At 38.0% G+C, this 20,720-nt stretch overlaps 1 protein-coding gene across 2 annotated transcripts in view; it reads right to left on the bottom strand.

The window, feature by feature from the left end:
* ND-18 (NADH:ubiquinone oxidoreductase subunit 18) overlaps nucleotides 1-20,720 on the bottom strand; it is a 55,392-nt gene that overhangs the window by 7,254 nt on the left and 27,418 nt on the right. For both annotated transcript variants that reach the window (XM_090377232.1, XM_090377233.1), the window contains exons 3-4: nucleotides 15,589-15,764; nucleotides 1,529-1,602 (exon numbers count right to left, since the gene is read on the bottom strand). In XM_090377232.1, the coding sequence (XP_090233358.1) occupies nucleotides 1,529-1,602; nucleotides 15,589-15,764 (250 nt within the window). The remainder of the gene's footprint in view (nucleotides 1-1,528; nucleotides 1,603-15,588; nucleotides 15,765-20,720) is intronic.

The raw sequence follows: 20,720 nt of genomic DNA, 5'->3' as shown, positions 1-20,720 counted from the left end.
ACTTACGCGAATTCGACTTACGCGATTTTCGTCGGACCCACCAATCGCGTAACTTCGGGGTATTACTGTACATGCAAACATAAACAAAGAAAATAAGTTATTGTTATACATTACCATAGTTTATGGTTGATGCAACAAAGCTATTGCATTTATGATTAAATAACAAGACAATCTGGTACTGTGTGTATGAATTATATCAAATTGATCGAGAAATTTGTTGACCAATCTGATATATAAATTGATATACTTGTCACTTTGGAGTACTTATGTAAAGTAACTCTTACACAGCCTATGTAATTGATAGTCCAATGTGGACCCTCACTGGGCTTTATAATCCATCATGCATTTCTGGCTATTGCATGTCAAAATAGAAACAATGCAAGAATCAATTCCACCTCTGCTTACAGCTATCATTAAATTATTAGTGTATATATCCACAGAGGCCTCCGTAGCTGAGTGGGCAGGAGCGGGAGTGCAGTAGCACACGCTCTTTGAGTAGACCGGGGTTCAAGCCCCTGACTGCTGAATACGGTCGATCTGCCAACCCGCACTGGACCAGCGTGGCAGATTATGGTCCATTTCCCTCAGCATGAATTGTTGAGGAGGCTTCCACCCTGCAGTGGGTTGATAATGGCTGCACTTTACTTTTTTTTTTTTACTTTATATCCACAGAGTGAATCCACAGTGTGAAAAGTTTCACAGTACTTTTTTTTATTCATTGCTATTCAACTTCTTTTTTGTTTTAAAATTAAAAATGTTTCTCTTAAATCTTTCCCAAAAAAAGATTTCCTCATATTTTCTATGCAGTTTGTTTCCTAAATACATCTGCGATAACCCCTGTTAATAATATCGATTATATTCTTGAATTCACCTCAGTGCATAATTAACACAAATAAATTTACCTTATAGATAATTATTTAACGAAAACAAAACTGGTTTCATATACCAGCCCTTGTGAAAGGACCTCATGTACTCCCAGGAGTACTGGGGTATATGAGGTTCAGTTGAATACCACTGTTTTATTTACTTAAAAACAAAAGACGGAAATATTTTGCTAAATTATGAGTATGTCCTCTGAAGAGAAACTAACCTGACATAGCCAAGTGGTCAGAAACGAGAATGCAGTAGTGCAGGCTCTTTGAGTGCACCAGGGTTTAAGCCCGTGACTACTAAATACAATTAACATTTGTATTGATGATTTTTTGTAAACTCTACTGACCTGGGGGTTGTGCCGGAGTATAAACGAGAATTTTTTTTTTTTTTTTTAATAATGCCAAAAAAAAAAAATGAAAGGATGACAGAATGAACTAAGTTCAACAAAAGTGCTATTATTAGAAAAATAAATAAGGAAATCTTTGAACCTTAACATATATCTTGATTGTATGATGTCTTGTGGTGTTACTGTTCAGTAAAATTTTTCTTTGTTTTATTTTAAGCCGATATAGTATAATTTAGGACTTCTGTCCAAATCTGAAATAAAAAAAGTATGGTATATGTAACTTTTATTATGCATTACTGTTTACCTTACCATTTTTCTCACAAAATGCTACAGCATCTTCTTTTGTAGTAAAATCAATGTTCATATTAGACAATGGATCCCCACTGAAAATAAAAAAAGTAGAAAAATATTAATATCATCAGATGAATTCAAACAGATAATTGAGAATAAATTGGGATAGGATATTTAATTTAATATTTCAATTCAGAGTAAACAGCTTCCCTAATACTATTATTAATTCGGGAAACTTTCAAACTGGTTCCAGTGCAGAGGTGGCTATGACACTTTAGCTCAAATTCTGGTAGCATACAAGTCTGTCACATTCTTCGATGTCTGGTCACTCAGCTAGTCAGTAGGTTGCTGAGAACCCAATGGATGACTTGGCCGCCCACCTGAGTAGCTAAGATACTGCAACTCAAATTGTGATGACATACAGAAAACTGTCACGCAGCCCTGGATACTTGACTTTAGCTACATTTTAAAAATCTTTCTCATAATTGACAGTACAAATTTGTCTCCATATGAAATCTTGAATCTGGATACAGTAAAATCTCATTAATACAAACTTGGTTTATACAAAGTACTCGTTTATATGAAGCCCATACCATTCCCCTGCGAAAGGATAGACTTTTATATGTAAATATATTCGTTTACTACAAAATTCGGTTAATATTAGCATTAGTAGAGGCATATGATGCAAGAAAGCAAGCTTATTCAGCATCAGCCAAAAAAAAACCACTCCCATTTCACCCCTCCGTTCGTTCGAAATACCTGTCCAGCTGAGCCTTAAATTTGTTTAGGCTATCAACTTCCACAACAAGGGATGGAAGTCTTTTCCACCAACCAACTACCCGCTGGCTATAGGCAAATTTCCGCACATCTATCCTACATCTGTCTTTCCTCAATTTGAATTTATGCTCTCTCAGGTGATTATTCTGAGCAAGAGGAAGAATCCCATCGGCATTGAGCATACTCAAACCATTCAAGGCCTTCATCATCATCATCATCCATTTTCAATCCACTGCAGGATGAAGGCCTCTCCAGCAACTTTCCAGTTCCTTCTATTTTGAGTACTGGCCATCCATTTACTACCCAAAAACTCATGAATTTCATCTATCCTTTGTCTTCCAGGTTTTCTTCTAGCTCCTCTTGGATACCATTCTGTTATTTTCTTAGTCCATCTGTCATCATGCCTTCTAGCTATGTGTCCTACCCAAGCCCAAGCCCATTTTAGTTCTTTAGTTTTGATAAGAATGTCCTTTACTTGAGTTTTCTTCCTGATCCATGTGTTTCTCTTCTTATCTAACAGTCTGATTCCCAATACAACTCGTTCCATTCTTCGCTGTGTAGTTCTCAGCTTCTCTTCCATTCTTTTGGTGAGTGCCCAAGTTTCACTTCCATAAATCATGGTGGGTTCATTATTTTACATTATTTTACATTGGTTCATTATTTTACGTTTCAGACAAACTGGGATATTGCTCTTCAGTATGTGACTATATTTCCTGAATGCTACCCATCCAAAATTTATTCTTCTCTTGACTTCCAGCCATTTATCATTATTACAGCTAATAACTTGTCTCAGACAAGTATATGACTCCACCTTTTCAATTACTGCTCCTTCAATCATTATTTCCCTTTCTGTGGCATACTTGTTCATCATTACTTTTGTTTTAGCCATATTCATCTTTAGTCCAAAATCCTTACTAAATACAAGGCCTTATACACCTCTATCAGATCACCTCGCCAGTGCCTAGTCTCCAGACACTGTAAATTGCAAGACTTAAGCCTTTCTTCGTAAAAGCAACCCTTTGTTCCATTCACTAATCTTGTTGCCCTTCTCTGTACTCGTTCCAGCAGCTCTACATCCTTCTTGAAATGAGGCCTCCAGACCTGTATACAGTACTCAAGGTGTGGCCTGACCATTGCCTTATACAAGGGAATAATCACCTCCTTATCCCTGCTAGAAAAATTCCTATATATCATTGACAAGACGCCATGAGCTGCTCTTGTAGCTCGTCTGCACTGCTCAGAGAACTTCATATCTGCCTGCACAATTACCCCCAGGTCCTTTTAATTCTCTACCACTGTCAGTGTAGTACCACAGAGTTAATACATTGCTTTGGGGTTACTCTTTCCCATATGTAGTACTTTACATTTGTCAATGTTAAACTTCATTTGCCACCTCTCAGCCCATCTGCTCAACCTTTCCAGATCCTGTTACAGCAGCATAGCGTCAGTAGTGTCCTTAACAACTCTGCCAACCTTTGTGTCATCTGCAAACTTGGACATTAAGCTTGATATACCATCATCAATATCATTTATAAATAGAGAAAACAACAATGGACCCAACAATGAACCCTGAGGAACTCCACTAATAACATTAGTCCACATTGAGCAGTCTCCATTGATTACCACTCTCTGTCTTCTGCCACTCACCCATCCCTTTATCCATAGCAGCAATTTGCCTCCAATGCCACACTGCTCCAATTTGTGCAGCAGTCTTCCATGTGCAACAGTATCAAAAGCCTTTCTAAGATCCAAATATATTATATCAAAGTTATTCTTGCATCCAATTCTTTTGTGACTACATCATAGTATCCAATCAAATTGGTCAGGCAAGACTTTCCCTTAACAAAACCATGCTGTGTCTGAGCTATAACTGAAGTCTTGTCTAGATGATCCTTCTTTAACCAGTGCCTCCATTAATTTTCCTGGAACAGAAGTTAAACTCACAGGTCTATAATTACTTGTGTCAGCCTTTGATCCCCCTTTGTGAATTGGGGATACATTTGCACATCTCCAGTCTATGGGTACCTCCCCTGTGTCCAAAGAAGCTCTCATAATTATAGCTAAGGGTTTGCTTACTTCCTTTGCTGCCTCCTTTAATATAACTGGATAGATCCCATCCACCCCGGGTGCTTTTTTTATGTTTATCCTCAACAATTTCTCCTCCACTTTCCTCTCAGTTATTACAAAATCATCTAGCTCACTGCCAGTGTTTACTTCACCTACGGCATTCCCCTTCCTGAATAACTCCTCATGTGTGAATGTAGATGCAAAATACTCATTTGTTAGACGCCTGAGCAGGATCCTCAACTGTTGAACCATCAATATCCAGTGGACCAATCTGATTCATCCCTTTCCTTCTTGAGTTTACATAGGTAAAGAACTCTTTTCTGTTTTTCTTTGCATCCTTTGCCTGCCTATTCTCCTTTGTGACTTGGTTACAGACCAGCTTATATCTATCATAGGCTTCCATGTCACCCATTAATTTGTATATATCCCATGCATTTTTCTTCTCTGCCATATGTCTCATTAGTTCATCTGACATCCATTTAGGCCTAAACTTTGAACAATATTTCTTAGTTGGTATGTAAAGCCTGGTAGCTTCCGGTAAGTTCAGTTGGGGTGAATGATTTTGAAGAGATGTTGACGGTAGAAATTTTTGGCTGAGATCCTAATGTAGCCATCTATAATGTAGAACAACGACACATCAAGAAATGGCATACACTTACATTAGGATCTCAGCCAAAAATTTCTACCGTCAACATCTCTTCAAAATCCTTCACCCCAACTGAACTTACCGGTTTAGAATATGGCTTCAACTTTGCCATAAAAGATCAACACTATCCCATCAAGGACTGTATAATAGAACTCCAATCTAAACTAGAACATCATCCCCACAAATGGCAAATAATACACCAAACTAATAGCATAAATAAACTCCAAACTTTCCTTCCAATCTAATATTAAAAAGCAACAACTTCTAGATATACAAAAATTAAGTAAAATTTCAGATGTTATTATACAAAAAGTGGATAAAGGTGACACAATTGTCGTCATAGACAAAAATACTTACACTCAGAAAATGGAACACATTTTTGCCGACCAAAACACAAAATTGATAACGATCATAATATCATCAAACTTAAAAATAAACTAGATTTAATCTTAAGAAAACTCAGACAAAATAAAGAAATCAATTTATACACACTGCAACAGACAGGAATCCGCAACAACATCCTTCTTCATATGTTTGGCATCACCAAACTACACAATCTACGTAATCTGCCTTCGGCAGGCGAAGGCAGATTACGAGAAATCCTTGGCAAAAGATGCTAAGCAGCAAGGATTTCTTTACTTATATAAACTCTAAAAGGAAGGGGATGAATCAGATTGGTCCACTTGACATCGATGGTTCGACTGTTGATGATCCTGCTCAGATAGCAAACAAACTGAATGAGTATTTTGCATCTACATTCACACGTGAGGAATTATTAAGGTTTGAAAATGACAGAAAGTTATCAAATTGTAGCAGGATACTTAATGATTTTGTAATAACTGAGAGAAAAGTGGAAGAGAAATTGTTGAAGTTAAACGTAAGAAAAGCACCTGGGGTGGATGGGATCTATCCAGTTATATTAAAGGAGGCGGCAAAGCAACTAAGCAAACCCTTAGCCATAATTATGAGAGCGTCCTTGGACTCAGGGGAGGTTCCCACGGACTGGAGATGTGCAAATGTATCCCCAATTCACAAAGGGGGATCGAAGGGTGACGAGTAATTACAGACCAGTTAGTTTAACTTCTGTTCCTGGTAAAATAATGGAGTAGTAGTAGTAGTGGCATGTGATGCAAGAAAGCAAGTGTATGAGCTTATGCAGCATCAGCCAAAAAAAAAAAAAATCACACCATTCTCTCCAAATGCCTGTCCAGTTCCTCCTTAAATTTATTCAACCTATCAACTTCCACAACGACAGATGGAAGTTTGTTCCAGCAATTAACCACCTGCTGGCTAAAGGCAAATTTCCGCACATCTATTCTACATCTGTCCTTTTTTAATTTGAATTTATGCCCCCTTAGGTTCGTAATCTGAACAAGTGGAAGGATCCCATCAGAATTCAGCGTGCTAAACCCATTCAAGGCCTTATACACCTCAATCAGATCACCGCGCAAGTGCCTAGCCTCCAGCCACTGCAATTTGCAGAACTTAAGCCTCTCTTGATAAGAGGATCCCTTCATTTCCCTCACCAATCTTGTTGCCCTTCTCTGTACACGCTCAAGTAAATCTACATCCTTCCTAAAATGAGGCCTCCAATCCTGTACGTAGTACTCAAGGCGTGCTGACCATTGCCTTATACAGAGAGATAATCACCTCCTTTTCCCTGCTAGCAAAATTCCTATATATCATTGACAAAACCCCATGACCTGCCCTGGCAGCCTGTCTGCATTGCTCAGAAAATTTCATATCTGCCTGCACAATTACTCCCAGGTCTTTTTCATTTTCTACCACCTTAAGTGTAGTACCACACAGTTGGTACGTTTCTCTGGGGTTACTTCTACCCATATGCAGTACTTTGCATTTGTCAAGGTTAAACTTCAGTTGCCACTTCTTAGCCCATCTGCCCAAATTATCTAGATCCTGTTGCAGTAGCACACTGCCATTACTGTCATTAACAACCCTGCCAACCTTTGTATCATCTGCAAACTTCGACATTAAGCCTGATATACCTTCATCAATATCATTGATAAATATACAAAACAACAGTGGACCCAACCCGAACCCTGTGGGACTCCACTAATAACATTAGTCCACGAAGAGCAGCACCCATTGATTACCACCCTCTGTCTTCTCCCACTTAACCATCCTTTTATCCATTGTAGCAACTTACCCTTAATACCATTCTGCTCCAATTTGTACAATAGTCTTCCATGCGCAACAGTGTCAAAAGCTTTCCTGAAATCCAAATATATGATATCAAAATTATTTTTTGCATCCTGTTCCTTTGTAACCACATCATAATATCCTATCAAATTTGTCAGACAAGACTTTCCCTTAACAAACCCATGCTGTGTCTGAATTATTGCTGCAGTCTTGTCTAGATGATCCTGCAATGCATCTTTAACCAGTGACTCACTGGAGTCACTGGTTAAAGATGCATAAATCAGAAAAAACTTCTCTGTTCCAGGAGAGGCAATAAGCTGCGTCTGCACGGGATACTCTCGTTCTCAACTCCTTATGTATTACAAAGTTCGTTTTCACCCCATGAGAAATAAAAATTGTTATTCTGTATGTTTAATACAAATCTTGGCACAGTTACCTGGTCTTGGTGCATTGCCACCTGGTTCCCTGCTTCCCAAAGGATGGCACTGACTTGTTAGAAATTACTTTTGTATAAACTAAACCGGTTTATGATAGCTAGAACTTAAGTGCACTCTGAAAAACATCATTATGAAGAATGAGACGTTAAATTAACAAAAGAATAAAAAGAGTTTTTCTAAGTTGTTTACTCCCTCGCTCTCTATGGGAAAAGATCAGTTGCAATTGTTACGCCAGTTCAAAGTCTTTTGCTACAGTATAATCTATTTTTTGTGCCATTTTATGAGCTAATTTGTTTTTTTAGAACTTGTCTTTAAATTAATTCAAAGTTTGTTTATATTAAATCTCATCTAGAAATGTTATGGTAAGAAAACATAAACGGACGAACTTATTAAGTTTGGAAATTAAACTGAAAATTATATAAGAGGCTGATATGATGGAACAAAGCAAAACGGACATTGCAAAGGAATACAACATCTCTTTACCTACTTTATCTACAATACTGAAAAACCGAAAAAAAAAAAAACCCTGAAGTGTGTGATATTGCAGCAGTGATAAAAAACAGGAAACAAATTCCTAGTTCTAAACACGAGGAGTCGAAACAAAACTTTCCAAGTGGTACCAACAAATGCATGCATCTAATTTGCCAATATCAGGTCTGGTTTTGCAAGAAAAAGCAAATTATCTAGCTCCGAAACATGGGGAATTAGCGACTTCAAATGCAGCAGTGGCTGGCTCGAGAGGGTTTAAAAACAGGAATAACATGGTTTTGCGAAATGTCTACGTCAAGTCCGGATTAGTCAACAAAGAAAAAGCTACAGACTAGTTGTGTTCTGTATGGTCCATTCTTGAAAAATATGAGGCAAAGGATATTTTTAATCTTGACGAAACAGGTTTATTTTATAATTTTCTGCCAAACAAAACATTTGCTATTCGAGGAGAGTCTTTTCATGGTGGAAAATTAGGTAAACAACAACTCACTGTTCTGTTATGCTGCAATTCAAATGGCAGTACAAAACTATGCCCATTTGTGATTGGTAAGTTTTCCAAGCCAAGATGTTTTAAAGAAGTTAACCAACTTCTCTGTAACTATGAGGCCAATAGAAGTGCTTGGCTTACAGTCAAACTTTTTCAGTCTTGGTTATCAAAAGTGGACAGAATGGCTTCAGAAAAAAAGGAACATTTTGAAGATTCTTGATTGTTGTATAGCATATTCTGCCGAGACACTTAATTTTACGAATATATGGCTGCTATTTTTACCTCCCAGTACCACCAGTTTTATGCAGCCACTGGATCAAGGCATTATTTATAACCTCAAGAGAACATAAAGAGCCTGCATGATAAGTTACTTGATTTTCAACATAGAAGGAGGGAACAATTTGGCTGTAATATGGCTATCTGTAATCTTGTTATTGCTTGGGACAGTACTGCATCAAGCACAATAATCAACTGCTTCAGAAAGAGTGGCTTTGGGGAGAATATCATTGAAAAACATGGTCCAGCAGACGAATGTGATAGCAAAGAAGCGCGCGCACGCACACACACACACACACTGCCATTTAAAAAAGATGTCCAAAATGTAGTGAGCATAATAGAGAATGTGGTGGCCTGCAGTAACGTTGATAAAGAAACAACTATTGCATTTGATGTCTGTGCTGTAGTTAAAAATGCATATAGGACAAAACTGTGCAAAGAACATTGGATTCTTTCTTTAAATTAGATTAATTTATCAAAAAGTAAATGGTTTGTATGTTGCCTTTTATACAGTCAGTCCTCGTATAACACGTGTTTACACTACACGAATTCGATCATACACGATTTATAAATAGGGGAACGATACTGTATATAATACGAACCGAATTCGCTTATGCATGATTGGCCTTTGTGTTTACAATAAATGGCAGTCGAACGCGGAATCACCCCAACTGAATGCAACACGATAGAAATGAGGAGAAGATTCTGAAAATGTATTTGTTTTTTATATCAGTGAAGGGGAAACACATTTCACCATAATAACGTAAAATCCAACACAATTCTAGCTATCTGTATTATCGCAAATGCAATTAGATCAAGTTTACTACCAGTTTATAAGATTCCACTAGCAGAAACGCAACTGGAAATTGTTTTTGTTTTATGATAGTAACCACCAGAAATATGCTTTAGTAAAATGTGAGCTAGTGAGGTGTTAATAGTGTGTCTCTGCCTTTATGGTGTTGTTTATTCAGTTGCTATACGTGTCAGCTTTGTTTATGTGTACCAAGCGTGCCTCCTCATTTTGTAATTGTGCTTTATTCCCTAAAAATGAGTAAAATACTTAAAAGGTGTGAAAAGGAAGCGTCCTGGTGAAGACACTACAGATTCAGGGAGAAAAAGAAAAGGTAAAATACCGACAGACAGAGGCAGACTGGGTCAAAAATTCTTACTCGCGAAAATTTGTAGCAGCCTCGTACTAGCGTTTATGGCCAAAATCACACTGGCCTCCAGCCCACCGGGGTTTCCCTGGTAAGGCTTATGGCCAGTCCGCCTCTGTTGATAGAAAAAAAATATGAGATTGTGAAGCACTTTGAGTGAAATGAAAGACCATGTGATATTGCATGTGCTACAGGCCTAAATGAGGCAATGCCGAGAATTAGAAAGAATGCAGAGAAAATAAAAACTTTCATAGCAGGAACAACACAAAGTGTAATAAAATCCATTAGATCAAGACACAAAGAATTGGAAGTGATAGAACGGCTGTCATCTGTTTGGATAGAAGATCAAACAAAGAACCAGTTTGCTTACGATAGAAGCAAAAGAATTAGCAATATTTTATTATGTAATAGTCGTAATAAAATACATAAGTATTTTATTACGATTATTTATTGTGTTTGGTAATGTTTTAGTTACAAATGTGTGTTCAATCTTGGGTGGTCAGCAAATAACCCTATTTTTCCCATAGGGCCTGTTAGTTATATTGCACAATTTTGCATTGCACAAGGATTTCTAGGAACATAACTATCATGCTATACGAGGACTGACTGTATTAAGATTAATTCTTTTTACTGTGATACTAAAATATTGTATATATATCAAAATATATACTTGATAGTATTAACTAGAGCTGTAATACTCAATACGTTCTACATTGATATCAATATTTGTAAAATAATAACAGAAGTTTACCTCAATATAATATGTAGAACACTTCCGTACGATACTTTCCAGCAATTAAAACGAAAAAAATCGAAACTCTTACATTACAGTAAAAAATAATTAAAAATCAATTGAACACAATTAAAAATCAATCTAACGCAAATTAAATAAATTAATTAAAAGAATTTAACGAAAAAATTGCAAAACAATTTTCCTTCCTGAAGCTGACAACGCTTTTCGACCACATGTTGTGATCACAGGAACGAAAATTACCAAATAGGGGTGAGCTTGAAACTTAAATAGGGATTATTTGTCTTTGCGCATGCACGTAAAAGCCCACGAATCAGAGATTAGAAATGGCCGGCAAACATTAACAGAATTCTCGTGTAATTTAATTTCGACAGTTTCTGCAATTAATAGTCTGGTATAATTACATTGGGCACTAAGTATTTTGGCTTTGTTAAATAAAAAAGTATGTTTTTCATTAACAGCATGAAATGCTAATTCTGAAGCTGCTGAACGAGAAGCATAAACTAAGGCCGCGTGTTGATTAACAGGAAAATTCTTCAGAGGAAAACACGTAGAACCTTGGTATGAGGAGTTGTAATCTCCGCAAGAAATGTTGTATACTAGGTCATTTATTTGTGTTGCGAACAAGGAAAGGACTGAGCGATTTTTCAGTATAGTGTGTAGTTTCCGTATTGGCCTGGCCACAATTTTAAATTCAGTATCTTTAAAGAATCTATTAAGCTGTTTGTGCCACTGTTCAACATATGGGACAGAAATAAAGTATTTTTTAATGGTTTGTTGGTTGATGTAGTATTTTGTATCCTATCCCTAGCTTGTAACCTAATTCGGTTTATTGTAGCAAGGGGATAACCCCCTGTTTAAGAATCTACTGGTTAATATTTGTATTTCTGAACCCAAAGCAGATTCCGTCGTTGAATATTTAGAGGAATTTAGAAATTGATTGAAGATAACAGATCTCTTGTAGGAGAATGGGTGATAGCTATTATAATGTAGGAGCACGCCGCCGTTTGTAGGTTTGCGATAGATGTTAAATTGGATTTTATTGTAGCCCCGAGTAAGTGTGAAATTTAGAAAATTTAATGACTTTGTATCCGTACTCTTCCTTTCCAATGTAAATTTGAGTCTAGAGTGAATAATGCACATGTGTGAGTTGTGGCATACGGTGTTCTTTTACACTCCTGATATTAATTCAGTTTTAGATTAGTTATACTTAATGTTATGAAATGATTCGTCTACCAATGAATTCCTCTTCCTCTGCTCAAGCTTGATGTGGTATCATCTTCTTGATATGATAAACAGGTATTTCTGATATTTTAATTATTCCTGCTCACGTTTGAAGTCCTTCATTACGATGTATGCACAGTGCTTTAGCCCCTCAAGAATTTAGCAAATGCCCCACTACCCTAAAGGCTTAAGTGGACAATGAGTCAACTTTGACCGAATCACAAAGCATTGCCACTATTAAGTTCCCTAGGGAAATCCTCCCTCTCTTCTGTCTTTTGTGCTTAGCACGCCTGTCACAACCATTTATGCTTTCTTGTGTTTTCTCAGTAATCTCTTTGGAAATGCGAATATAAAAGCTTCAAGCTTAATAGTGCCAGAGCAAACAAACTACTCGGAATTAAAGACTAACTAATAAAACAGAACATTATTCACTACTTCCAAGTGATTTAAAGATCTGAAATCAGGCATGTCACAGAAACAGAATAACTTGCAACAATTCGTCTGCCTAGCCTGCCGCGACTGGAAGGAACCAACCATTCGATGTCATGTATGCAAATTAAACTTTTGTGCCCACTCAGTTAAAACAGACATTGCGCATCTTTCTAAACTTCGTTGGAGAAGGTTCGCATGTGACATTATGTTTCATTAGTGTCATAGACTTCCAAGTTTTAGGCATAGCTATCATCATGGGAATAGTGATTTTATATTCCCCCAATAAACTTCAGGATCTAGGATATAAAAAATTTTTTCACCTGTGAATCAGCACACAAGCAAATGGCTGTGTGCTATTTCCATCACTGCTTGATGAAAAATTTTCCTAGATACTTTCCCAAGGTACACACTATAATTGTTCTATCAAAAATATTATAAAGGCATTATAAAATGCTGCTATGACTACTGTTGAAATACCTCTCAAGAAAACATATATACAGGGTGTCTCAAAAATACACGGCATGACTTCAGGAATGAGTTCCTCGTATGTAGACAATAAAAATATTTTATATCAACATAGTTCTGAAAATGCTTGTTCCCAAGTTATTAACCAGAATGTCTTATCTCCCGCAGGTTTCATCACAAGGTACTGACAGAATCTGGTGGTTTTCCATTCCGACCATGTACTCAAATCAGGAGCAAGCGGATATGCACTTTATGTACAGTTTGGCGGACGGCAATGCTCTGGAGGCTCATCATTTGTACCACAAAAGGTTCCCAGAACGAAGATGTCCAGACACAAACACGTTTGAAGGTATCCATTACTGCCTTTGTGAACATGGGACATTTACACCTCGTGCTGCCGACAGAGGATGACCAAGATCTACGACTTGGTCGAGGAGGAGATTTTGGATGTTGTGCATGCCACTCTTGGAATCAGCACACGCAGAATAGCAATGCAACTGGCTGTTCAATGTTCGACTATTTGGAGAGTGTTACGAGAACACCAACTGTATCCTTACAATCTGCAATGGGTACAGGCCTTGTCACCGGCAGATTACCCTGCGAGAGTAATGTTCTGCCAGTGGTTCTTGCAGCAGTGTGGTACAACCCCTCACTTTTCTGCCTTAGTGATTTTCACAGTTCGCATGAGACGGAATCCAAAACTTTCACAATCACAGCATGTATGGGCTGAGGAAAACCCACATGCAATTCTTCCATCACATCACCAACAGCGGTCCAGCCTCAACATCTGGGCGGGTGTTTTTGGTAATAAGTTATTTGGTCCCCATGTACTTCCAAACAAACTCACAGGGCAGGCGTACAGAAACTTTCTGGAAAACAACATGCCTGATTTCTTGGACAACACACCACTGATCATTCGTCAACAAGCACACTTCATGCACGATGGCACTCCGACACAATTCAGCCACCTAGCCCGCAATTACCTGAATCGAAGGTTTCCTGGTTGGTGGATAGGTAGAGGTGGATCAACTGCCTGGCCTTCACGCTCACTGATTTAAACCCACTAGATTTCTTCTTGTGGGGCCATTTAAAGTCATTGGTGTATTCAACTCCGGTAGCTGATGTGGAAACTCTCCGCAATAAAATTGTGGCAGGTTGTGAGACAATACGAAACATGCCAGGAATTTGGCATCATATTCGCGAGTCCATAAGACATCGATGTGGGGCCTGTATTCAGGCAGAAGGTGGACATTTTCGACAATTACTAAAAGGCGATGTGAACAGATAAGTGTCACAGACACACCTTCAAAACTCGGAAACCAAGCATTTCCGGAACTATGTTGATATAAAATATTTTTATTGTCTACACATGAGGAACTCATTCCTGAAGTTATGCCGCATATTTTTGAGACACCCTGTGTGTGTGTGTGTGTGTGTGTGTGTGTGTGTACAGTGGATTCTGGTTATTTGGGCCACCGGTTAATTGGGACACCCGTTTATATGGGACAAATCTTAAAAAACCAATCGAGAAAATAGCCAGGGTTTACTTCGCTTATTTGGGACAAAAATGCCGTTTAATCGGGGCAGGAGACCTCGGCACTGGAGATTACCCTACGATTGTCTCCGACCATATCACGTAATTCGGTCGGATTTCTGGAGGTCACAACCATAAAAACAATTAGCAGTCACCTGTTTATTGGGCTTTTCTGTTAGTGCAATCTATCATAAACGGACAGTAAACTCGATCTTATTGAATTTGGGGTAATACCGACAGCTGGAATTCTGTGGGTTATTATGGTAAAATGTGTTTACACTTCCATGGAATCTTCAATCATACAAAAAAAATAATTTTCAGAATCTTCTCTTCATTCCTATTTTTAAAGCTTTGTAATTTGTTACTCCATTCTCACTTGCGCATGTTGTGTTACTTGCAATTTGTGTGTGCCGTGTTCTTTGTTATTGATTGCTTATCTTTTTACTGTTTTAAATTTTAACCCCCACCCACAAATGCCAGTGAACAGAAATGTCAACTAGTTAGTATGTACATATTACAGTACGTATTAATTATTCCGATTATCACGTATATTCTTCCGATTTTCACGTATCATTTAATTTTTTAATTAGTAAGGTAATAAAGAGTAAATTTATGCTTAATATATCTTTACTTTTATAGACTGTGGATAATATTCCTCCTATTTTCACTAATTAGAATCGCTGTTTAATAGAATTAAAATTCAATTCACAAACGTGGTCACAATGATCGGCGCTTACTACACATCGTATAGTGAACGGTACTTTACTGTGGTGAGTTCGTCGTAACGTGATTTGATTGTACAGTGAACTAATTGTAAAGGGGGGGGGATAAATTGTATTTTTAACTATTTACGTGAAACTTCGGATAATTGGGGCAGCCGCTTAATCGGGCCAAAATGCACTCGTCCCGATGTGTCCCAAATAACCGGAATCGACTGTGTATATATATATATATATATATATATATATTTAAAGAGATTAAACACATTTGTTTAAGCTCTTCAAATGTACAACAGGAAACATCAGTTGTAATACTGTTTGGTAGTTTACTAACAATAAAGCCTGCCATGAATTTGGCTAGAACTTCTATAATAAAAGAAATATAAATTTTTATTTTTAGATCACAAAAATTAAAAACTGATATATTATCAGTGATCAGATAACTAACAAAACTAACCTAGAAGCCCACCCCATAAGAGGGTTTTCCCAACGTTCTCTAGTTTCAAATTCCATTTTCCATTTATGAGTATTGAAGGTTCCAGACTGCATTGCATTTCTAGCAGGTAAAAAAATCCGCACTCTTCTTGACTTTATATGCTCTTCTGGTATACCAGATAATGGAGTGACATCTATCTAATTAAACATGAATAAATATTAGAGAAAAAATTTTCTATACCAGTGATTCTCAACCAGAGTGCCACAAGCTTTTTAAAGGAGTGCCACCAGATTACAAAATACTCTGTTCAAAGTAATGGACATTGCTTTTAGGTGTGCCATGAATGTGAATAGTGTTTTTCACTCCAAAAGTGTTTCAAGTGACAAAAGTTTGAGGATCACTGTTCTATACAATAACAAAATTTCTTCTGAGATTTCTGACTGTATATCTCTACTTACTTATTGCATAGAGCAACATGCAGATGGGAAAAGCTTCAAGGGAAACATTTTTCACATAAACTCTCTCAAAAATTTTTCTATTTTTGATCATCAGGTGTGGAGGTAGCAGAAATATAAGCAAGAATGAATGGAATGCAAGAGCAATAAACATATTCTTTGAAATACATGAAATACAAAGTAATCATGCAATTTTTTTTCAGTACTTATATCAATGTAAAATAAACAATGAAAGGAGCGAAGGTGCAGTTGGCTTTCTGGTCCATAAAGATATAAAAAACATTTTGGAATTCAAAAGTACATCAACAAGGGTGTCAAGACTACTACTCAGGATTTCTAAGAGGTACAAGCTAAAGGTTATAATGATTTATGCACCAACATTGAGCCCTGATGATGAAAAGGCTGAAGAAATGTACACCGAAATTGAGTCTTCTAGATGAGCAGAAAACCCACTGCACTATCATTATGGGGGACTTCAATGCTAAGGTTGGAAAGAGACAAAACAGTGCAGAAAGGAGAACTACAGGAAATTTTGGAATTGGTGCAAGAAATGAAAGACTTATGGAATTTGGAGAATCTCGAGGAATGTCAGTAATGAACACTTTTGTCAGAAAAGGGTGAACAGAAAGTGGACATGGAAGAGCCCAAATGGATTAACAACTAATAAAATCAACTTCATCCTCACTAACAGAAGATATATTGTGAATGATGTTACCATCCTGAACAAGGTAAATGTTGGAAGTGATCACAGAATGGTAAGATGCACCCTTGATATAGATGGAAGAAAAGAAAGGAAAAAACTGACTCGAGTAAATAATCTGAAGGTCTTTGAGATAACAGAAGAGGAGAAAAAGCTGTATGCACTGGAACTTAACAAGTTTGAGCTTCTGCAGACTGCTCAGGACCAAGATATCGACGAGGAATATTACAACTTTCTGAAAGGGATAAAGCCCAAGAAACCTATAGGTAAAAAGAAATCGAAAGAAAAAATTAGTCAAGAAACACTGACAAGGAGAAAATTGAGTATACTGATTATGCAAAGCCATTAGAAAGAGACTCTGAGAAGCCACAAGAAAAGTGGAACAAGCATTAAGGGAAAACAAAGGACTTAAATCAGCAGCCATGAGCAGTAATACAGAAAGACAAATGATACTGAAACTGAAGAACAGCGATGATGTACTTATAAATAGCAGAGAAGGCATAATTCAAATAGCAGAAGACTACTATAGAGAATTATACCAGGAGTGAGGGAATGTTGCCAGCAGTGGGGAAGATGGATTGCAAATTAGTAACACATACAACATACCCGATATCCTTCCCGATGAGGTAGAACATGCGTTGAAGAAAATGAAGAATCAGAAATCCCCAGAGGAAGATGAAGTTACTGGAGAGTTGTTAAAATTGGGAGGAAGAGACTTGCACAAAAACTGGCAAGGCTCTTCACAAAATGCATTAGAAAAGTTGTGACGCCTAGGCAGTGGAATAATTCAATCATAGTTTTGCTGCATAAGAAAGGAGATAAATCAGAAATTGGAAATTATAGACCAATTAGCTTGTTATCCCACATTTACAAGTTGTTCACAAGGGTCATTACTAACAGATTAGAAAGAATACTTGATGAGAATCAAACGAAATAGCAAGCTGGCTTTAGGACAGGATTCTCAACTATGGATCACTGTCACGTAATATCACAGCTAATGGAGAAAGCAAATGAATATAAAACACCATTATGCCTGGCATTTGTGGATTATGAAAAGGCATTTGACTCCATACAGCATAAGGCAATGTTTCGAGCACTGGAAAGACAAGGCATAGATACCCCATATATTATGATTTTGAAGAAAATATATGAGAACGCTTCCTCCTTTATTAGACTAGACAAAAACAGTAGTAAATTTAAAATCGATAAAGGAGTTTAACAAGGAGACACAATATCTCCGAAGTTGTTTACTGCCGCCCTTCAGGAAGCTTTCAGAACATTAGACTGGTCGCAGAAAGGAGTCAATGTGAATGGAGAGTACCTAAACCATTTACGATTTGCAGATGATATTGTTAGTTAGTTAGTTAGTGTTTAGGAGCATTAGCAACTAAGGCCATATTGCTCCGGGATATACGGTGGTCATTCCCTGACCTTTCCACATCTTCCGTATTTGGTGATGACGGGCTCGAACCCCAGTCTAATCGAGAAGCATGTGCTACGCACTGCTGTTCCTTCCCACCTGGCTACGGAGGTGCCTATAGTTAATACATTTGATGAGTTTGAAGTACTGGTCAAAAAATCAAATGTAGATATCAGAGACATGGTGTCACACTGATATAAGCAGTTCAGAATTGGAATTTGTGGAGTACAATATGTACATAAAGGATAGACAGGACAGGAAGGGAGGAGGGGTTATGCTGTTAGTTACGAAACACAAAAGCTAAGGAAGTGCATCCAATTGACATTGGTTTGTTTGTTATTTGGTTTTTAGGAGCATTAGCAACTAAGGCCATATTGCTCCGGAATATGCGGTGGCCATTCCCTGACCTTTCCGCATCCTCCGTATTTGGTGGTGACGGGCTCAAACCCAGGTCTAATCAAGAAGCATGTGCTACACACTGTTGCTCCTTCCCACCTGACTACGGAGGTGCCTATTGACATTGGTGGACAATGCAATGCTGAGTCAGTGTGGTGTGACATAAATACTGGGAAAAGGAAAATGAGAGTAAGTGTGTGTCATAGACCTAATGAATCTGATGAGTATAACGAGCAATTGTGCAGAGAAATAGAGTGTGCCAGTAAATCAATGTCTTATTAATGGAGGGAAGTTTGACTTTCCAGATATTGACTTGAACTTGTGGGTAGGTCACTCGCACACTGACAAGTGTTTTTGTGGATTTATTGGATGACTGTTTTCTACAGCAATATGTTCGAGAGGCAACCAGAGGGGGTAATACTCTTTATCTGATTATCAGCAGTGATTATTCATGCATTAAAAATTTGCAGATAAAGGAACCACTGGGTGACAGTGATCACAGTGTACTGATGTGGGATTTACTTAAAGATGTAACTACCATCAAGGGTAAAGGGAAGGGCTTTTTCTTTCGTAAAGGTCTATATATCAATGATATATAGGAATTTTGCTGGCAGAGACAAGGAGGTGAATATCCTGTTGTACAAGGCAATGGTTAGGCCACACCTTTAGTACTGTGTACAGGTCTGGAGGCCTCATTTTAGGAAGGATGTAGAGTTGCTAGAACGAGTACAAAGAAGGACCACAAGATTGGTGATGGGAACAAAGGGGTGCTCTTACCAAGAAAGGCTTAAGTTCTTCAAATTGCAGCACCTGGAGACTAGACACATCTGAGGTGATCTGATTGACGTGTAGAAGGTCTTGAGCAAGCTCAATGCTGATGGGATCCTCCCTCTTGCCCAGATTAAGTACCTGAGGGGGCATAGATTCAAATTGAGGAAAGACAGTTGTAGAATAGATGTGCTGAAATTTGCCTTTATCAAGCATGTAGTTGATTGCTGGAACAGACTTCCATCTCTTGTTGTGTCAGTTGATAGCTTAAATAAATTTAAGGCTGAGCTGGACAAGTATTTGGAGTGAATGGATGGGTGAAATGGGAGGGTTTTTTTTTTTATTTATTGGCTGATGCTGCATAAGTTTGCTTTCTTGTATCGTATGCCTCAACTAATCCTAATGCTAATAATGAAACTCCATGGGCAGCAATTGCCATTAGAAATCCAGCGCTTATAACCATGAAGATCTCAAACCTCTGCACAGCCTGGGAGGTGTGTGTTCACTTAATTGGCCTGCTTGGATCATTCTATGTGGTTTCCCCTGTACTGCAGACCCGGCAAGGGCATCCTTCCTGCAATTAATTACCTTAACACTATATCGACACTTCTTCCTAATGAAAGGATTGTAGTTAGCAAAGATGCTAACTGCTGCTCACCTGCCTAGTTCAGTCACACAACAGACCACAGTGGCACTCGCAATGGGCAGAGGCTGGACGAATACATCACAAACTCCCACTACTCCATACTAAATCATCCTAACGACCTGTCAACTTTTTGCAACTCAATGTGAGAAGCTAATATTGATGTTTCCCTGGCCACCCAGCAGGCAGCAGGGCACATCACTGGCAGGTGCAGCCAGGATTCCTGGACCACCTCTGATCACCGAGCCATCACCTTCAGAATGGACTCGCACACATCAACGGCAGGCAAACCCCAAGCTTACGCTCAACAGGTACTCAATTACCAATCTCAACTGAAACACCTTTACTCATGCTTTTAATGCCTCCACCTGTCACCTGCAGGTGGATGGCCCTCATATGCCTGACCTAGATGTAAACCAAAGAGCAATCACCACAACTATCACAAATGCATGCAATGCAACATTAGCATTAACATTAGTAGAGGCATTTGATGCAAGAAAGCAAGCTTATGCAGCATCAGCCAAAAAAAATAAATAAATAAATAAAAATAAATAAATAAATAAATAAATAAAAAAATAATAAATAAATAAAAAATAACCACTTCCACTTCATAACCACTTCCACTTCACCCCTCTGTTCATTCGAAATACCTGTCCAGCTGAACCTTAAACTTATTTAGGCTATCAACTTCCACGACAAGGGATGGAAGTCTATTCCACCAACCAACCACCCGCTGGCTAAAGGCAAATTTCCTCACGTCTATCCTACATG

Source organism: Mastigoproctus giganteus, chromosome 7 (assembly GCF_048544385.1).
Source record: "Mastigoproctus giganteus isolate SK-2022 chromosome 7, ASM4854438v1, whole genome shotgun sequence".
Classification (NCBI taxonomy): domain Eukaryota; kingdom Metazoa; phylum Arthropoda; class Arachnida; order Uropygi; family Thelyphonidae; genus Mastigoproctus; species Mastigoproctus giganteus.
The sequence above is the reverse complement of the archived record's forward strand: the minus strand, read 5'-3'. Positions and strand labels throughout refer to the sequence as shown.